Below are 21,390 nucleotides of genomic sequence, written 5' to 3'. Positions count from 1 at the left end.
ATCATTTTGTCCGACTAAAATCAATACATTTTTACATTATTTTCCGTAAGTTTCTTTGTGCACGAGATACTGACTTGATATTAATTATGCTCACCTCTAAGGACATTACTAATATATACAGTGTCTAAAATGTACACATATTCAATTATATTACGCGGAATATTAAAAAATAAACGTCCTATCATTTTCTCCGGCAGTGTAAAATAAAGAACGACAACGCATCGAATAAAAATGGATCACCTAAATCGGGCTTTCAGAGTGAAGAAATCTGTTCCACTTCCGATACTGTATTGGAAGTGTTCCAGCAGTTCCAGGTAATTCCGAGCGACAGAGGTGTCCCTCCTTATCCGGGATTTACTTCCTTTCCTATCCTCCTTTTTTTCGTCTACTCGATTGGTAATCGTCGGTACACGTTCTCGTCTATATACGATGCCACACGTACGAGGCGTAATGTAATCGCGGATATTGGCCGCTGGCGGTCACGGATACATGGATTTATTTTCGTCGTTCCAACGAGCTTTTCCGCGTCGTCTGGCGGCCTGTTTACGGCCGAATGAAAATTTGCTCGCCGGCCAAATATTATTTCGTCGACGATCCGACGTTCGGCGATCTTTTCGCCTCCCCGCGGTCGTTCGCTCGTTCGTTCGTTTTCCGACCGTCTGCCGCGCCACCGCTGCAAACTCGCCGCGCGTGTAACGCGCAATGGGTGAAAAACGAATAAAAGTAAAAAGAAAAAGAATGTGACGTCGCCTCTGATACTCGCCAACAGAGGGGTCGCATTCTCACAAGCGCTCGAACAACCCCTCGGTTGCTATACAGGGTATTCGGCCACCCCTGGGAAACATTTTAATAGAGGATTCTAGAGGCCAAAATAAGACGAAAATCAAGAATACCAATTTGGCGATGGAGGCTTCGGTAAAGAGTTATTAACAATTAAATTCAAAAATTTCAAATCGTTCTGGAAAAATTATTTTCGGTTGCGGGGGTCAATTACAATCATTTTTGGTGAATACACATACTTCCGAAATCCTACCCACTTCCGAGAAAAAAATTCGTGAAGGTGTGAAATTTTTCGACAAAATTAAAAAATTTCAAATCGTTCTAAAAAAATTATTTTTAATTGCAGGGACCAATTATAATCATTTTTGGTGAATAGACATACCCCCGAAATCCTACCCACTTTCGAGAAAAAAATTCAGTATTGGCGGAACTTTAAACGTTAATAACTTCTTAACGAAGCTACCACCAACAAATTGGTATTCTTGATTTTCGTCTTATTTTGGCCTCTAGAATCTGCCATTAAAATTTTTCCCAGGGGTGGCCGAACACCCTGTATACAATCTGCGACCGATTTCCCAAGGGCCTGCTAGAAAGCCTTACTTGACGACTCCGCTTAGCAGGCCCTGACGAAACGCGTCCCCTCCTTTTCCTTTTCTGTCCTCCTACGATAATTCTCCAAACAGTCCCAAAAAACAAAAGAAATTTAACAAAATTTGATTCGCGTCAATTTCGTACGCAATAGATCGACGGCACAGGTATTTAACGCACAGACGCCTGTGCAAACTGTCTCTCGCGCGCATCGGGAGTTTCAGCCGCGTGTGTGCCGACAAGATGGGAACGGTGGGGGAATGGCGGCGGTGACCAGGGTCGACGAGGAGGGAGGTTGCGCGCGGAACGTGGGTAAACTATCGAGAGAAAATAAATACGGGACCGGGATTCATTCGACTAACGATCTGAAAGAGAGTCCGTCTGGCGCACGGGTACGCGCGCAAGTCGCCGTTGCTGCCGTTCCAACGCAGCACGCAAAAAAAGCCCGACAGTACTTTTTAGGTCTGCCTTTTTATTCCGTTCGAGTGACGCCGATGATAAAAAAAAAAAAAAAAAAAAACATACACGCACTGTGGACTACGGATCTATCTGACGGGAGAGTCTATGGCTGGGTATCCGCGCCGGTCGATATCGGTAACTCGAATTAGCATGGACAGAGAGGCTCGACCGGTACTGCAACGAACGATACTTATCGAAAGTGCGCTCACAATTGAAAGGATTTTCGAACGCGAGGGTACACACGATGCGTATTCGATATCCGACGCCGAACGGAGACGATGAATTGCAAGGGGAGCGGAGAAAAAGAATCGCACGACGATGGGTTACCAGGTGCAATTTTCGCAACCTTATTTCTTGCCAGCGTGCCATTTAAATTGGTAGCTCGTCGAGGAAGGTTGAATTTAATTTCACCGGTTTGTATGATGCCCAGAACAACTGCAGCGACGAACGTATGTGCGTATGTACTGGCAAAGAAAAGATTCTTGGAATAAAACTAGTCACAGACGTGGAAGAAGTCGTTATAAACATTTCATTTTCGCCATGAGATAACTTTATTACCTCGTGCTCGAACGCAATGAGGCAACATTAACTTTTGCATAAGGAAATTTTTATTTTATTATCTAACGAAATTTACACTTTCCTAATCGGATATGACACAACTCGGGTATGTATTATGTTGGAAATGTTGTTTCTAACGCTGCCCTCTTGCGGTATGAATATAAAATAGCACAATAGGGAATCCTCAATATGACCATCGGTAATTACCGTAGAAACGCATTAAAGGCATGTTTCGAAGTTCATTCTATGGCACTCTAAAGCGAAAAAGTCGAATTTGCAAAAGAGTATAAAAATAAAAGTAATCGATTTTTGATGAGAGTATATTTGCTCTTTTCCAATTAGACGACGGAGTTTTGATTCGGAGAAAGTCAATTATTAAATTACATCATAAGAATCTCCAATCAACTGGTAATACGAGGGTAGCGATGTAATAATGGTGTTAACCCAATACTGAAAAAGATAATTTGATGAAAAATAATGAGAAACTGCCTACATCGTTGAATTGCGACTTTCTTTTAATACCAGCCACATTGTATCTACTTATTTTTCAGACATGAATACCATTGATCACAATTAGTAGAAGTAGAACAAAAAAAAATTGAGAAAGTACGATGTTGCTTTCGGTGAACAAAAGTAGAGCCTGAATTTACGAAAAAGTTTTCTCTTTTACTTTGTGTTTCATTTTTACGACTTTTTACTTCTTTCTATCGAAACGCGAGGAACAAACAACGATAACGATGTCAAATAAGTATCACAATGAATTCTAGGTGATCTTTGAACGTAAAATACGCGATATTATTTTAAAAATTTAATGTAGAATTTTCTGAAACAGACATTTTTTGCCTGTGCAATCGCTCTTGTTCGAACAAAAGACTGTACCGAATGTATACAATCTATTTTACTATGTATTCCTTTTTATTAGACAGTCGTTTAAAACTCATTTGCTTATTGCATATTTAAATTGTAGATTCTAAACTACATTATATACAAAGAATTATTCATAAAGAAATTCTTGGCTTGTGCTTACAGTTTTGTTCGCCACTGTACCTACGTCGTCCCGCGTGCACGACAATGTCAGGGAAACACCGACTACACGATTACACGACTATGTTACTCGTATCTTGCGAGCGATCTGAATATTTTCACGGTTGCTTTGTACCGGTAATCATCAGCTATTGACAGCAAAATGAAGCGAGGTCACCGGCGCGCGTTAAGTAGTCTCGTCTGGCTTGTGTACAATTTCTCGGTAAGTAAAAACGTGCTTGATAAACGGTTCGATCGGGTAAAAAATAGGGAAAAAAAAAAACGATTTCGTTCGCGAGTCATGGAAAAACAGCTTTTTTCGTGACGCACAATTACCAAGAAAACGATACGACTGTCGTGGCGATCAATGACCGAAACACTCGTTACGTTCGCTTTATGATCGTTTAAAATCTAGTTCGGTTGATTAGGAGCACAATTTTGCAACGCACAGCACGTTAAGTTCGTCCGTCGTATCGGCCATGTCGAACTGAATTACACGCCTCAGCGCGATTAAACGCGAAACTAAAAATGTTCGCCTCGTAAACTCGCTGCGAGATGTCTCAATGCTCCGAATCTTTTTCTATATTTTATTTTTATCGCCAAGTCGTGCCAGTCATTCCTGTCAAGCGTGCACGCAGGGAGAGAGAGAAAAAAAAGTTCGACCAGAAGAAAAAGAAATAAAACCACTTACCGGGTGCCGTGCCGCAGCTGCCACAGCTGCCGCTGCGTTTATACCGGCAGTGGGGTACATCTTATCGTCAGAGAGCCCTCAAAGAGGTTATGTTGCTCCCTCCCGTCACGACGAAGTCCTGTCAGGAGTAATGGATATGTCTCCGTTATCCTCAGGTATATCCAGCGGTATCCCAGGTCATAGCCTGTACGCACTATTATTCACTGCTCTCGGAAAAGAAAAACGGAGAGAAAAAAACGAAAACACAAGACGGGCTACAGTCGACGCGCACGCACACTTGCACTGGTCACTTTCTTCGAGTCCCCCGGCCACTCGCTTTGTACTCGTTTCACAAAGAGACACCGAGAGGAAAAGCGACGCACGGTTCACGGGATACAATGGGAATGCGCAGCGACGTTGAATCACGTTAGAGTTACACGATGTGAATACGCGACGACACATAAGACAAGACATCGGTTGAACGATCCACCCTCGACGACGGACGGGTATCAACTAATCAACCGCAGAGCCGAGGGGAAGCTCTTCCCTCTCCTTCTCCCGCACCGTCGCCCGCTACGCCCTCCCACTGCTAACCGTGACACCACGTGGTCTCCCCTCGCTTGCTTTTCCTCTCTCTGTCGCACGCTCGTTCGCTCGCTCGTTCTCTATCCTCTTCTTGCTCGCCGTTTCCCTCTCTTGAGCGCGCACCTCCGACAATCGGGCTCTTAGCTCGTTCGTCTCTTTTCCGTCCGCTCCGTATGTGCTCGTACGTTTCAGCGAGACGGGAATCCGTTCTCGTCGCGATCCGCTTTGCATTTTTACGTACGCAAAAACGAGATTTGCGCGGTAGATCCTGCGGTGAGTTTATAACAGCATTACATGGCGCGTATTAAATTATTACTCCGGGACACGCTGAACATCGCTAACGTGCGCCGGAAAACCCGTGTTAACCTTCCTCTTCATTACACGCAGAACTGATCGCTTCATAACGAACGGCTTCGCGATTCTTTCGAAGCCTTTTATTAAATTAAACCGTAGCGCGCTCACGACCACGAATAATTTTCAAATAATTATCTCCCATTTCTGTCGATTACCGCGCGATTCGCGTTTCAACAATATCGGCCGCGACAGGGGCGAGAATAAAATCATTGCCACCGGTTCCGTGTCGTGCCCGCGGATACGAAAAAACGTCGAACAGCGGAGGGAGCGCGCGTAAACACGGCAACGAATAAATTCGTTTTCCCTACGGCGCGTACTTTTCCCCTGTAATCCCTCGCCCGTGTCGTTTCAGACCTTTCCGCTACAATCGCAGTGCCTTCTGCCACGGTCTGCACGTTTCGGTCGGTTTACTTTCGTCCCATTCGCAGCCACGAATCTTTCAGATTGGAGTTCAGTCTCCCTCCGGTCATCTGTCATCCTTGTCACGCTTGTTTAGTTTCTCTCATTTTCGTTCTCGCTATCTCAGCCGCCCGTCCGTTTCGTCCACGACCCCGTACTTGCCAGTGTACCACGCCCTTCTCTCCCCTCGAGAACACACATAGGGTATCCTTCCCCCTCCACCGTCTTTCCTTCTCGCCCCACCACGATCCTTCTTCAGGCCTCTTTTCGTCCCAGTGACTCGTACTCGAGCGCGTCTATATTCAACGTATTACCGTGTATACTTTACACACGTGTATTCGTACCGGTTACAGGCGTGTATACATCCCCTTTGGATGGGGTGGTAACCATCGGCGACCTTTCCGCCTCGACTCTCTACAAACAATTATTATCGCTTTACCCTTGCCGAGCTCGGCCCGGTGACACTTAATCTTAGCGTTATTTAGCAGGAACGAAGAAGTAAAGTGGAAGTGGGGGGTTAGCTTCTAGGACACGAGGAACAAAGTGGAGCGACAGGCGGGGTGAGCAGTTTTAACGAGCGGTGACACGCGAGCTGTGTTCGTCACGAAATTTCGCGGCTCGTCTCGCTGCGTCTACGTACGTAACGGGCAAATGGAAGAAGAAATTACGGAGGCTCGCTAATGACACCGTGGCTGACCAACGCGCGCGAACGCGGTTTACCGATTGTAATTTGAGCCGATCGTAACGCAGATAGCACGTAGAACGTAAATCATTTTTCGTTGATGGCCGCGGGCTGTCGAGAATATTACAGTAGACTAGTATATTTCACCGTCAAGCATGACTGACGGCTAAGGTTTGCATTAACGCATTTTCTTAGACAAATTAAGGCTTTTTTTAAATATTACATAGGTATTCGCTTTACCACAACTGAAACAAAGCTGAATTATAAAGAACAATTAAACAAAAGAATTATTTCACAGATTTTTAATGTAAATAAGTATCTGCAGTGACGGTACGTAGAATTTGGTGGCGCCATCTAGTATAAAAAATGGAAATTACACCGCTACAAACTTGGGCGTTTTGCCGTCGAGAATTCCGAAAGATCAAACGAAGAATGACTTCTTGAATTTTTTTAGGCTCTAGACACTGTACCTATTGTGCGTACTGAATAATAATAGCTTGTTTACCATTGATGTAAGTACAATCGTATATTTAAAAATCTATCACGATCGACAAAATTAGATGTTAAGGTTAATAAATCTCGTATAAAAAGCGACAATATTATTTTCTACAGCTGTTCAAATTTCGTAATAGAAAATCATTGGATCTCGAAACAAACGTATAATTACAACTTGTATGATTACTGGTACGAGATTAATTACCACTCCAAGACTAATACTTAGTAATGGCAGGCACATTCGCTAGAGTATGTAAAGCACGAAACCGTTTACTGTAATACAAGACACAGAAATCTGCCGCATAAATTCGAATCGCGAAAGCTGGAAAGGAACACGTCATCGCTTGTCATCGAACTGGAACGCTCGATATGAATTCCTTGTTCGCTATCTCCTGACATATCGACGAAGCATTTAACCGGATAAGCCCGGACAAAAATAGGACGCTTCACCGAATATTACGCGCACGTCACATTAAGCGAGAGATAATTTTTTTTTTTTTTCTTTTCTTTTTCTCTTTTATTTTCCTTTTCAACTTCTACTTTTTTGTCGTCGCGTTCGAACGTAACGCGAGCCTCGGCGGATCGCGTAAAAACCGGTTGCCTTCTGTCGCAAACAAAACGGAGTTAACGTTGCATTTTACACTGTCGACTTTGACGAACGGTCGACGTTTCTCAAACATATCTCCCCGTTTATCGTATTTGCCCAGCGTTTTAGCGACCAACTTTTTCCCTCTTTTTGCAACTATTTCCTTAAAGCCGTGCACGATACGTCGGCTCTGTAATTTCGTCGACAACGATCGTTTCGGCAATTCGCCTTTTTCCAGAAACGCCACGAGCGAATCGATCGTGCTCGTTCGTGCGTGTCCCTATTTAAACAGTTGAAACCGATTTCCGTTTATCAATGACAATGATAAATATTTAGGATCATCGATGTTTATAGTTTGTTTAGCATGGGTGTTTGTCAACGCGTGCTTTATTAATGCCGACGGAATTCCTACGGACAGCTATTTATTTGCATCGCTCTATTGTTCGGCCAGTTTGTCGGGCAGAAATTGATCGCTGAATATCAAAACGATTGCACGGTCCGCGTAATAATTCTACCGCGATTTGGAGATATAAGATTACAAACGACATATTGCGTGACTCTGGCGCATGCAACCCCATTGATTATCCAAAAGAAAAGTAGTTTTTTCTCACGTTCGTGTAATGTTCTTTGTCTTCGATCCAAGTCCGTGCTCGTCAGAAAATTGAATGCGTTAAATTTAGCACCTAAACAGAATGTGTGTTTATTAATTGCGACACGTACAAACGCAAGAAAGCCAGAAACGTTGTCAATATTTAAAATATTGTAATTTCGTGCAAGAATGTCGTATAATAATTTACCTGTAATGATTTGTAAGGTTAAATCCTCTACTTTTACATTCCCAAGATGAATTTCTTTATAGATTCTTTTCGCATTACACAGAGCATGAGAAAATAAAAATATGTCTGATTTGATACGGCACGACTTTAATAACAGTTTACATAAAAATAATATGCGTAAATGAACACACGTATGTTGCAACGAATATAATGATAACGCCATAAGTTTGTATTTGAACAAAATCAATACTGGTATGTTGTTAGCAAATAAAAATTTCGAGTTCAACACGTCTACCTAAACGAATAACTTCCCGTCAGTTTGACAAGTTTTTATTTTAAATTTTTACTCGTTAACAACATTTCAGTGTCGACGTTGTGTGACTGCAAACGTATCGTGTTATTTTTATCGTGACATACAATCAGAGCCATACATTTTTCGAAAACTAGATTCATATTTGTAATAGTATTTGTACTCGTTAATTTTATGCAGAGATTTATCGATAGGATGCTTTTATTATACGTTTAAAAATTTTATTTCAAATTAAGTTCGACGACCGAAAATATAGTCCGTTTTACTCGCTTTTTCGTCTGCTCTTTGCAGCTTTAATTTTGGAGGAAGGTAGAACTTAGCAGACGTCTGGCTGTTAAACACAATAACCCAGTTCCGAACCTCCAGTTTTGTAGAAAATTCGATATCGTTACGCCCGTTCCATTTTAGGGTCTCTGGCATTAAGACAAGTTCGTGAAACACACTCCTCTGAAACAAACACGTGATTCCAACCTGTGATTACCTGTGACGTGGTCTACATTAAACTTTTCGCAAGTAACATCCACGAAGCGCCACCCTAACCTCTCTCGATTTTAACGAAACTTCACGACTCCAGTCTTTTCGTACGTACCGTGGACACGACGAGTGAACTCGTCGCGATACGCGTAGAATACGCCAATTAATTGTCGACAACGTTTACGATATCGTTACAGAATAAAGATACTTGCGGCTAATCGTTGCATGGCTCGAATTAGCCTTCCTTTCGCGACCTCGCGGAGCTGTATCGAATTTCCTGCTTCGTGAAAGCATTCGACGCGAGAGCCTTTATGGATCAGGAGAATTCACGCCGATCAAGACGTATTGTAGCGTGCTCGAGGCGGTTCATTCGGGTTCAGGTGGCGCGACCATCGACTCGCGAAGTAAAAAACTAATGTCTTCCGAGCTCGCCCGCAAGGGGATCGACGGTCGAAGCGGGAACGCGATCGTCGATGGCGGACGAACGGTGGAATGCAGCACGAAGCACGGAACGTGACTTCTCGCGACGATGCGTGCGCCTCGACAAACGTGGCTTGTGGAAGGGTTGCGTGCGCGTATGCGTGCAGTCGCCTCGTTGGAAAACGTGTTTATTGGTTAATTGCATCATTCTTGCCAAGTGCCCGGGTGCCAGTTGGCTCGACCATCAATCGGTACGCGGTGGCTACACGTCCGCTCGATATCCGGCGAAAGCATTTCGCGCTAACGGCGATCCAGCCGCTTGTACGTAGCCCCGTCGTTCGCCACGACTCGATCTTCTTTTTCGATATCGCGGCGACAAGCGTCTCGACGTCCCCCTCGGTCTCGTAACCGGCGGTGTTTTGCCGCCCGACGAATAAACCGATCGTTGTCGTCGCGTCACTTCGCGAAACGGACCGATTTTGGCACCAGTCTCCGCTTGACGGCGAGTTTAATCGAGAGCGACATTTATTCGAGCAATTTGACTAATTGTCGACGCTGACCGATCGGACGTGTAATTCGATGGATTGGTAAATTCGATTAGCGACCAACGCGGAGGCAAAGGAAGACAGCCCTCGATCGGCGCGCTTGTTCCGAGCGAATAAAGTGCAACGAGGTTAGGACAACCCCCAGATTCCATTGTAACGAGAATAATTTATAGAAAACAGTCTTCGCGAGGTTTGTAGAATTCATTAAAACATTTTCGACCTTAACCTCTTAAGTACGATGCGCCACTACAGTGGTTTTCGCGAATGTCGTGTTCTTGAACGACGGGCCCCTATAGTGGCTCAATCTAGTGGCTCACTCTAGTGGCTCGCTCGTTCACTGTTCGAATTTAGCGATCGTTTTCATATTTTGTTTCACACTATTTTTTCTTTCGCAACGTTTTATAACAGTGTTAACGATATACAGACAGTTTTTGTTTTGATACGCCAGTGTCGGTGTTATTCCAATATACTCGCGTAGAGAACAGTATTATCCCGCGTAAAATTCAGTCGTTGCTGAGAGGTAAATTCCCGAGTTGATAACCGGATATCAGAATAACCTTTTCCATATTTAATTAACCCTCTGGATACGGGATCCATACATCGTAAGAATTTACGTATAGGTTATTATAAAAAATGAGATTCAAGTCCATTACTATTAAACCTAACCTATAATTCAACCAAGGCTGTTCCTGGCGTGTGTGCAAAAGATGAAAAGGGTTGGCCGCAGACCGGTTATTGTATGTAAAATTTTTACTAATAGAAATAACAATCGAAATCTTTTTCATAACTAATACGGATCAAAACTGATCCACCTTTGTTAAAGTAATAAGGTTGGCAATATTGTTTTTCAACACGGAAACGACTCTGGCAATATGCATCGGTGAATGTTTATTCGTAAGAGAGAAAGAGAAAATGACGAGCTGTTTCGTAAATAGCTCCTATTCGTAGCAACAGACAACTGTGTCAAAGGAAAGAAAAATATGGAGTAAGAGAATGTGATCGGGTAAAGTACTGAAATAGCAAGGCGCAGCGTACAAGAAAGAATCGGCGGATTTGGCGGAGTGAAAGGTAACAATGGACAGAAAGGATTCAGTTTGTGTGCAGTGGAAGTTGTTAACAAGACATTCTGTGATTCAAAACAATAATTGAATTGAACCTTGTCTTTTCACCTTGTTTTCTCTACTATTGTATGCCATACTTTCATATATTTATTATTATTTATATTTGCATATATTTTAAACTTCCTAGGTTGTATACGGCCTCCATTAAAAAAAACCCTGGGCTAAAAGGTATTTAACCAACGAAAACAATATGAGATTAAAAGCCAGGAAAAAACAATCGCTGCGGAATAGCATCAGTCACTGTAGTCGAGAATCAATCTGTTTCGGATCAAAATATTAACGGAATCCGGCCAGCTCGAAATAATACATACGTATATACATATATATATATATATATATGTTGCGTATGTATCCTAGATCGGTTTCGGTTGGGTAAAACGATCAAAAAATGATTTTCCGCGAAAACACCTATAACGCCCGCGATCCGACGTTTCAGTGACCGTCACTATTTCCACGCTTCCTGATAACAGACGCACGAGCGCGCTGATATCAGCCGGCCGGGCGAGAATTAATTGCCGAAGCGGCAATAGATCAAGCGGAAAGTTTTATCATCGACCACAAACCGTCACGGTTAGACGGAGAACGCGCGCGCGCGTCAGCTTGTACGAAAAAGTTTAGCAACGACGGGATCTTTGGACCTGACTAGGATTCGATGCGTGAAAAGTCATTAGAATCCTATCTGAAGTCGTTCCTCCGGAACAAAGCTGCTCCGCGCTCAATTCCCGTGCAGCAACGCGAACAATTCCGATAAACCGGGGCAAAAAATAATTCTGGCTCGCGTCGATAACGCGAACCGACGAGAGAAAAGTAGAAAAAAAAAAAAAATGGTATTCCTTTGGTTCGTAGAAAATGCTTTTTATCGTGCACGCTCCACCTGCGTTCCACGCTTGTCGAGGACGAGACAAAAGGGAGGAGAGAGGAGGAAAAAGAGCACGAAGCAGAAGAAGAAACAGACTATTACTTTTTAATATATTGCCGCTTTTTATTGCGCTCGAATCGTTTCCCTTTGTCATACGACGACGACGACTACGACGATAAATGCGGTCGCGGCTCATACGCGGGGCCAGATACCATAACGGTGGAATCGAAAAACAGCACGTTCGCTCCGCGAGGTAACCTCTTAACAGAGCGCTCTGACATTGCGGTAAGTGCAAAATAAAAAAAAAGAGAAGAAGAAAAAAGAAGGTTGGAGGGTAGAGAGCCGTACGGGCACGATATTAAAAAAAGGGGGAAAGGAGAATGGCAGGAGAAATCGGGAGGAGTGTTTTCGTCACAGCAGCGAGGCGAGGAGAAATGACATTACATACCGTGAAGGCGCGATGCAGAAAAAGCTCTCGAGCTTCGAGCAACGCTTCGCGCGCCCGTCGACGACAGCCAACGACGACTACGGGCGTCGACGACTGCAAAAAAGCGCTTGAAAAGCTCCGCTCTGCCTAGGCTCGAATGATCGAGCCTGGGATTCGAGGCGCGCGATTATACGCGTACCATTGACGTGTGCACGAACGTTTACGCGTTCAGAAGTGCTTCCCTCCTCGGCGACGCTGAGGAACTGATAAATAACGGCGTGGAAGTCGCTGTTTAATTTAAAGATTCGCAATGGACATTAACTGTAACTGGGTTTGCTCGTCGATGACAATTTTATGGAAACTGCTAAGCGGTTTCCACAATTAACGACAATATAATTCATAAAAAAATATTGTACAATATATATATACCTATACTGTAATCGTTTAAATCAATTACATTTATTGACAAATTTCAGGTCGAAGAGATGCAGCAAATTTAGAAACAGAACGTTCGTTATACCACTAAACGTTAATACTATTACGCTCGCCAAACGAATTAAGAATTCACAAGCTCGAATTAAGTCGACGTTTAATCGAGCGAGTCTCGGTAAACACGAGCCTAACGGTGCTGTGAGTTTAAATTTGACGAAACATCGTGCCCAATCTTTTCTACGCCATTGGGTATTCGCAACGAATATAGGCGCGCGCGCGGCGGCTTCGCGTGTACGTGTGTACGTACGTGCCCGTGGGGACTGGCTGTGGCTGGCAAAGAGGGTGGTTCTCCGAAGGTTTGTGAACACGCGACGGTAAAGTGTACACACGCGCAGCGAAACGTTACAGAAAACCAGCATGTATAGACCGTGGAAAGTCATGAAGCACGCTTCTGTCTCACCGTCGAATCAAATAACCGACAATTGTTTTCCGATGCTGCCTATCTATTTACGACGGCGAAGCAGTAAAGTTCCGAGGCTGCGTCGCGGCTCTATAAGCCGGTTAATGACAAACACCGCGAACTGTCCGCCCCCTCCCTCGCTCACGGAGCCTCAGCGTATAAAAACTGATCGCCGAGACGAAAGATACGAAAGCAAAGAGTTCTTTGGAGTGCGTAAAGTACCACGGGATAACGCGCGTGTTAAAAGGAAGCATCGAACGAGAATGAGAGAGCCCAGAGGTCTACGGGCGGCATGGAACAGAACGTTCCGATTCGTCTTTTAGCGTGCCGATGATCGCCGAGACGCCTTCGCCCGCCGCAAAACCATAATTCCCCATCGGCGAGAAGAAACCTCAGGCGCTTCTGACGACCTCGGTTACTTTTCATCCGTCAAAATTCAACGGGCGCAGACACAACGGTATGTAGACGCGACGCGAGCAAGAACGAAAGGTACCTATAGTCGAACGAAGACGAAACGAGGAAGGGGGATGAGCGTATCGAGTGCAAGACGAGGACAGACGGTCGAACACGGTACACGGCGCGAAATGCTCTTCACTGATTTCCTTCTCTAAATATGGCCGCCTTCGTACATCCTCTCTTTCTCTATACCGAGGCCGGTGCACCCCCTTCCGATAACCACCCATAACCGCCCCTGCTTGCCCGAGGTTCTACTTGATTGCCAAGGCGTCTTAACCTCGGCCTCGGCCGGTCCGCGCGGATTCTCGGAACGCTCGCCGCGGAAAAAGCGACACGACGGCCTATAAGAGACCCGATTCCCCGGCAACAGCCAACCTGCACGCGGAAAAATCCGAGGCGACGCCCAGTGGGCGAATAAAGAGGCGTAATCGAGAACGAAAAAGGCCAATCCTGCCGGAAGACCGCGGTGACTCCGACCAACTGGCTTCCATACGGTGCACCGCTGACAGCCACTCGTTCAGTCCGCGCGGACTGCTCTCCGACCTTTATTATGCCTTTCTACGCGCCAGTATACGTGTGTATGGACACGGCTACACCGAGCGGCCTATACTCCCGTCGGTCTCTTCGAGTTCCCGAGCTGCGGCAGGGGCCGAAGAAGGAAGAGGGTACGACCCCGGGGGTCGCGGAAGAAAGAAGAAAGAGGAGGCAGTACGGTCACCAAATGAACGAACATTTCCGTGGCACGGACCACGAAAAACGTTCGAACGCGGAGAATGGCGTTCCCGGTGGTAGTGGCGGTGATAGTTCCGATGTTGGTAGTGGTGCCCGTTCGCGTCGTCGGGCCACTCCACACGGACTGGTCCAGCCAATTAATACCAACGCCGTTCGCTCCCAGCTCCGAAAAATCCTCTTGTTCCTAGCCGCGACAACGAGCAGCCGTGGGTCCATTCGACGATATCGTTCCTGGTAGCCCAACCGTTTCGTTGACAAGTGCGACGAAGGTGTTATCCCGCCGTGAAGAAGTTTTGTCGAATCGGATGTCGCCGTTCGGACTGTATAGTTCTAGACCAGCGTTTCTCAAACCGAGGTCCGCGGACTCTTACGTCTTAACAAGAAAACGTACAGAGTGATTTGCTCGCTAGCGTACTGAAAAGCCATGCCGCCGCCTAAGCGGAGGTCTTGCGTCTTCGCTGCGGTAGTCATCGACTTATCGTGTACGGACAAAACACCCCTGCCGCGATGTTAAAGCGACAGCACGGCTTTTGAGTACATTAGCGAGCGAATCAGCCTGTATAATAAAAAAATTGCTTCCCTTGATCCTTTGCGATCCCTTGGAGGTTCTGGAGCCGCCATTATGAATCCGAAGTTAAAATTATTAGATTCAATATGGTGGATCTGATATGTCGAATAGAATTATGGCGATACCTCCAGTATTCGCCACCAGAGGGGCCGCTCTCTCGCAAGCGCTCAACCGACTCTTCCGTTCCTATATGTATGTACGCTCTTCGACCGACTATCCAATATCCCGACGCCCAAGGTACGATTTTTCATATTCGTAACCTGAGATATTATCAACCAAGGTTCCGTAAATAATAAGTCCTAGGAAATGGCGAGGGTAATTTTGTTTATAAGACCTTTAGGGACAAAATATGTTACATTCGGATGGACACGTTACCGTACTTCGGTCTTTCTCGTTGGTATTAAAGCATATTCACGTCGTCGACATTTATATATTGCATCGCAAAGAGACGTTATACACCTGTCATTTTTCACAAGTGGAAAGCTTCAACGGTAGAAGTGGGTAGCAGAATGGCGAGTGATAGCGAGGAAATGGCGAAGACAGAGAAAAGAGAGAATCCAGTTAGTTAGTAGTACTTGCAAATAAAATTACCCGTGCTCCGTTCCGTTAAGCTATTCAAATCGATCCCAGCTATTCGCTGATTACAGACCTATCTCGCGCGATTCGAAGCAATGAGCTCGCATTTCTGCGATGTACGGTCACGTTCGCCGTACTCGATGATGTCGAAAAACAATATTAATAAAGCCCCGAGGACAATCGCGACGCGTCGGCGCCGGGACCTAACGAATACGCCGACACGGCCAATTATATCGTTACGAGTGTATATTTACGAATGCGACGACACGCGGGACCGCCCGTTTCGGCGACCCCAGGGCTCATTGACGGGATCGCGAAAAATCGACCATACGCTGATACGCAAGCGAGGGCGTGCATTCGTACAGTGTCGGAAAAAAGTATTCCGTAGATCGTGATAAGCTCTATATACGGTATCATTCCACGCAACTGGGAGAAGTTATATATCTCTAAAACATTTAGAAGAACAAAAGAAACATCATATTCGAATCTTTAACCGAATGTAATTTTGTTCAGCTTTGTTCATCGATGTATCCAAAAAATACAACCGTGCGATTGGGTTAATTTACAAAGTCTCGATCTACCTAAATGTTAACACTTTGATGCATGCACATTTTACGCAAACGACTATCGCTTGCTTCCATACCATTTTTCGACGCGATCCATGTAAATTCAACGTTTCATATTTTATAAATATTCAAATATTAACTTTATATAGTTTTATCGTTGATTAAAGAAGCAAACGTCGATTACATTCTGAATTATGAATTTATGTGAATTGAAAATTGCTATTAACATTTGTTAACTCTAAACTGATCGAAGTTCATAGATCAAAACGTGACAAGCCAGGAATCGAAGAATATTATTATAAGAAGTTATAAAAGTAGTGATACCATAACGAACATATGACACGAGACTCGAGCCTGAACAAACTTAATAAGTTGATCTAACGTTGACATTTGCAAAAGAAACAATAAAGTCACATACACGTGTCAGCCGCTGATAACGGCTGGCTGACAAAATTACGTGCGCGCAACAGCGACCGTCAAAGTGTTAACGTGATATTACTCTGTACAAAGTGACCGTCGTTTGATGTAGAGCGATTCGCGGTGTACGTGAAAACTTTTTTCGGACACTGTATTATTCGAAAATTAAACGGCAAGGAAAAAAATGCAACAGCCGGGACACGCACGTTGTTATTTTGAAGAGCGGCGAAAGCACGTCGACGGCCGGATATATATTTGACGTATCAATAAATTATAATGAATTTTGGCACATAGAATGTTAACAGGCGCACATGTTTATAAAATTCCGCGTGTGTTTATGACTGGACGTTTGTAACAACCTAGTGTCAATGCGCATCGTTTTCATGGATCGAGATTTTCGTAGAATTTCAATATACAGAGGCGCGATTCTATGAACCGGGGACAAGCTGCAATTAATTTCAAAACACGCAGATACATGCAATCTATATAGGAAATAGTTGATCACTGCAACAGAGGATCGTTATAAATAGAGATCGTGACTTTTTTTACATATGTGGCGTTTGCTTTGCTCCGGGTAGGAACTCGGAGAATCGTAGGACAGAAAAGGAAAAGAGGGGGCGCATTTCGTCTAGGTCTGCTAGCGGACTCGTCAGTAAGGCTTTCTAGCAGACCTTAGATGACTGGGATATTGAGAAGTCGGTCGAGCGCTTGCGAGAGCGCGATCCCTCTGGTGGCGAGCATGGGAGGCGACGCCACATATCCTTAATTCTTCTCGCCATTCCGTATCTCTTAAGATACGACCATTGAAAATGTAATACTTAATGAAATATTCCATTCTTTACGTTTGTATTCAAGAGCTCAATCTTCATATTAAACTAGTATTCATTTATTCTTCTTAAAATATTCTATGTACCAATGGGAATACACTAGTGCCTATAACTTTTAAGTACCATATCTCTTTGAAAAAAACTGCATATTGTCCCAGTTCCGAGAGCGACCCTGTATATTTCACCAAAACATTCGGATTAAATTAATAATCGATTTTACAACAGATCCGATTTATTAGCGTACGGGGGTATAGTACATAAAATTGCACTTCGCCTTCACTCTTTAACCGATCGTTTCCCCCACTCGTCGCCCCCCTCCCCGTTTCTATACTTTTTCCCCATACGGAAATTCGGTCCCCTTCTCCGCCGCGGCGGGGCTCTTTTGCCCAGAGATTTCGATCGATCGTTTTCAATGCGGTGTCATTTCGACGAGAGCCACGGCAAGCGAACACTCTCGACGCTTAACGATCGTTTTATAAAATGACGTGACCCTCGTAATTTCATTATGCCTTAATCCGGCGAACGCTCGCGTTGCGGCGGTAGAAAAAGAGAAATACCCTACGACGGAGCGAGGGAACGAGATAGAAGCAACGAAAAGGGGGGAGAAGCAACCGAGAGTGGAGGGGAGAACGGCGAAACGCTGAAAAAAGGGGAGGGAAGGTAGAAACCTCTCCTCGATATTCAAGAGTGGCACTCGCAATATTAACGAGCGCCTATTAGCGAGTGGCAACTGGTAGAAGAAGGGAATTCCGTTTTGCTTTCATCCTTCTTTTTTTTTTTTTTTTTCTAAATACAAGAAGGGTTGGCGCGAATCTCTCGCCTACCCTTGCCATTAAATCATCCGCCTTTCTTTTTTCTCGTTTCACGAGACCGTTTTTAATTCGTTCCTTCGCCGCTAGTGCGAGCTCAATCTTATCAGAAGACGAACGAGCTATGGTTGGAACCGATGAAAAAATCAAATTAGTCCGCGGAGAAAGTTACACGAACATCTCCCGCTCTTTTATACCGTTTACGCTGTCCTAAACGCTTAACATTTAAACGCCAACTTGATATTTATCGATAAGGGTTTTGTTGCTAAATAAATATAAGATAAATATAACTACTTTTCGGCCTATAAGAACTATTTTTCTTTTATCAACTTTTAAACATCCCGAACCCAATGTGTCAAACTTTGACGAGCACACCTGAAAGAAGCGATTCTGTATATGGAAAGACACGTGGAAGAAAAAATGTGCGTGTCGTTCTTATGTGATTCCAAATACTTTGCTTTGATTTCGAAATTTGCCAAGGAAACGTTAACTTCCTTATCTACGTTTACTCGATACTTACGCGATAACTGATTTATTGGATCTTAACGTCGAATGTCTACACACCGATAACGTGGATTAACGATCAACATCGCTAAACAATTTAATATGTTGTTCCGTCGATAAAGCTTGTTAATCCCCGATAGAGTTAAAAATTCTTAAACGATTGGGACGTTCAATCGCGACCGTGACTGTTTTGAAGCCTCTCGTAATTAATAAAAACTTAACCTGTCGATATTACCATTTCCATTGTACACGTATGCTTGCGTCGTATTTACAAACATGTTTACTCTAAAGACACTTTCGCTATGTTTTACATAAAACTTTACACACTGGTAGTAAATACGACACTGTTGCTGAACGTTTGTCGCGGCGTACAAGTACTGGTGAGCGATCAGACTGTGAAATCGCTTTGAATTTTACAAAAGGATATAGAGAAAAATATGAGAAATACTTGAAGCACATAACGTGAATGATTAAACTCGTTTCACCGAACAGGAAGAACTATGTATCCGTCCGTATGTTTCTCGACTTACAAGATAGCATTACAATGGACACTTCAAAGTCTGTTTCCATGAAACGAGTGTCGCCGGCCGTTTATCGCTTTGCTAATAGTGTCCCTCTCTCTCTTTCTCTCGAATACGTTTCAACCAATCGACGCGTACGATACTTTTTCCCATTCGTTTTTGCTCTAAGCAGAAAAGTACGTCGACGATCCGATGTACACGGCCAAATAAAAGCTCGTGAGCTCGTAGCTACCTCGTAAATTGTGAAGTCACTGACTAATCGTGTCGTAAATATTCAACGAAATGAGAACGCGCGAAAGTGGCGTGGAAACATGTGTACGGTAAACGAGGATATAAAGCGGGAACTGGGAAACGACGCGAAAGAATCTCGACGAAATCTACAGATGGCGACAGTTACAAAAGGAGAGAAATGGCTAAAGAATTTATGGGATCTCGAAATAAACAACCAGCTGAAAGAAACGGACCATTTATAGGTATTCCAGTGGTGCTATTTCTGGATACTTAGCGTTCTGTTACAGTTTCAGTGGTATGGACGAGAAACATATCGGAAATCAATGCAATTTTTATAGATTTGCTGTCAGTTGCTTTTTGTTCATTTCCACGCGTATTGAACCTAGATATGTACATGTGCCAACAAAGAACTCAACTGTAACTGGAACGCACAAACTAACGAACATACCTATACAGTACATTTAACAAAAGGGTAAATATTTTCAAAAACATCTACGCGGTCGATTTGCTCATATTGGTTACTGTGTAATTAATAATTGAATTATTCAGTTAAGAATGCTACGATTATTAATTACACGCTAAATAATTTCATCAACTTAGACGTTACTGTGAATGAAAACCCGCCCTAACCAAACCCAGCCACCCTCCATTTATACGAAGATTTTTCGTGAGATACAATCGTGCTTAGATCGATATTGGAAGAACATGCCTGATAAAGGCTCGTCGAAACGGAAGACAATAGAATATAAATTAATTATTCCTCCTTAAACGCGTACTCAGATTTAAATAGAATTAGCCTTCTCAACATATTAGCTAACATAACACTTAACACAATGGCCACTAACCTTTGTTAGGTGACTTCAGGAAACTGGTATTTACTGTTTTTCCACGAGAAAATGGTACAACGTATTTACATTACCACTCCTGTTGCAGTCCGTTGATTTTTCCATTATCACAGATCGAATACGGTGACAAAGATCGACGGTAGTTATGTCGAGATTGAATGAGACAAAATATTTGCTCATTGTTAGCAGCATTGACGAGTAGTTACACTTGATCACGAATTGACTGCCATCGATCGTCGTCACGGTTTTCGACTAACAACAACCAAAACCTGTGATGGTAAGTAGGAGAGTCAGTGGACTGCAATAGGAATGGGAATATGAACACGTTGTGCTTTCTTCTCATGGAAGAACAATACTTTAAAGCGTGCAATGTTCTGGTGTCAAGAGTGTTCTGGAACGTCCTTTCCTAGTTTAGGCTTTGCGCCCAAACATTATGTGTGAAAACCCTGGAGTGTTTGCAAAAATGTGTTTTACCATTTTTGAATATAGGGTTAGGTAAGTAGGTAACTTACTTTTTGGCGTAAGTGTGTATGTGTTACATCACACACCTCTTCGCTTATGCTGTGACACGAAGAGCCCGCGAAACTCGACCACTACGATGGTTTCAATTCGAAAAAGAATTTGAGTTCTCCAAAACAAACAATTTATCGATCATCGTGAGGACAATGAACGAGTTTTGTGGGCTCTCTCGCTTAATTTAGGGTTATGAGTAGATCTGCGGAATCTCGAACCTACAAGAAAAAAGGTTTAGGTTTAAGTTTCAGGTTAGGTAGTGACAAATTGTCTCGGTCAAAGTCAGTTGTTGAGTCATATCACTATTTTATCACTGTACTTGCCCATAGTTTTAGTAGTAGTAGTTCGTTTATTTCAGCTAGTATGTGAACCACACGTTTGTTCCTAATCAAGATATGAGTAATATTCGCGTTTTTTGTCTAAATAATTGCAAATGATTTGTATTAGGTCTAATATGAAGTCATCGACCAAGAAACGATTTATTGCGGATCAGGTGCGAGTTATATTGAAATTTATGATTATATTAATAAATATAAAATCATTTTGTAGATGCTTAGTTGTTTGGTAGAATATAATAACTGTCATGGTTCCTTAAAGTCGAAATCATGATCACATAAAATTACTCCAGTTACTTTATTAACATTATATATGATTTATCAAATATTCATATTCGGTGGTGATATTAACGCGAACGTAACTTGATCTCATATTTATTTTTATATTAGGTTATTCAATCATTTTCCATGCCTAAAATTATAGAACATCATTTAAAAATTATAAGACAATTAAAGTTATTTTGAATATACTCTGGTCGTACATAAA

At 43.3% G+C, this 21,390-nt stretch overlaps 1 protein-coding gene across 3 annotated transcripts in view; it reads right to left on the bottom strand.

Moving 5' to 3' along the window:
- LOC143344610 (protein groucho) overlaps positions 1–5,128 on the bottom strand; it is an 83,937-nt gene extending 78,809 nt beyond the window's left edge. For 2 of the 3 annotated variants that reach the window (XM_076770820.1, XM_076770834.1), the window contains exon 1: positions 4,100–5,128. In XM_076770820.1, the coding sequence (XP_076626935.1) occupies positions 4,100–4,159 (60 nt within the window). In that variant the 5' untranslated portion in view covers positions 4,160–5,128. The remainder of the gene's footprint in view (positions 1–4,099) is intronic. The other variant, XM_076770826.1, reaches the window with a different exon arrangement.
- Between the last annotated feature and the right edge of the window lie 16,262 nt (positions 5,129–21,390).

Source organism: Colletes latitarsis, chromosome 1 (genome assembly GCF_051014445.1).
Source record: "Colletes latitarsis isolate SP2378_abdomen chromosome 1, iyColLati1, whole genome shotgun sequence".
Classification (NCBI taxonomy): Eukaryota; Metazoa; Arthropoda; class Insecta; order Hymenoptera; family Colletidae; genus Colletes; species Colletes latitarsis.
Note: the sequence above shows the minus strand (reverse complement) of the source record. Positions and strands in the feature narration are given on the sequence as shown.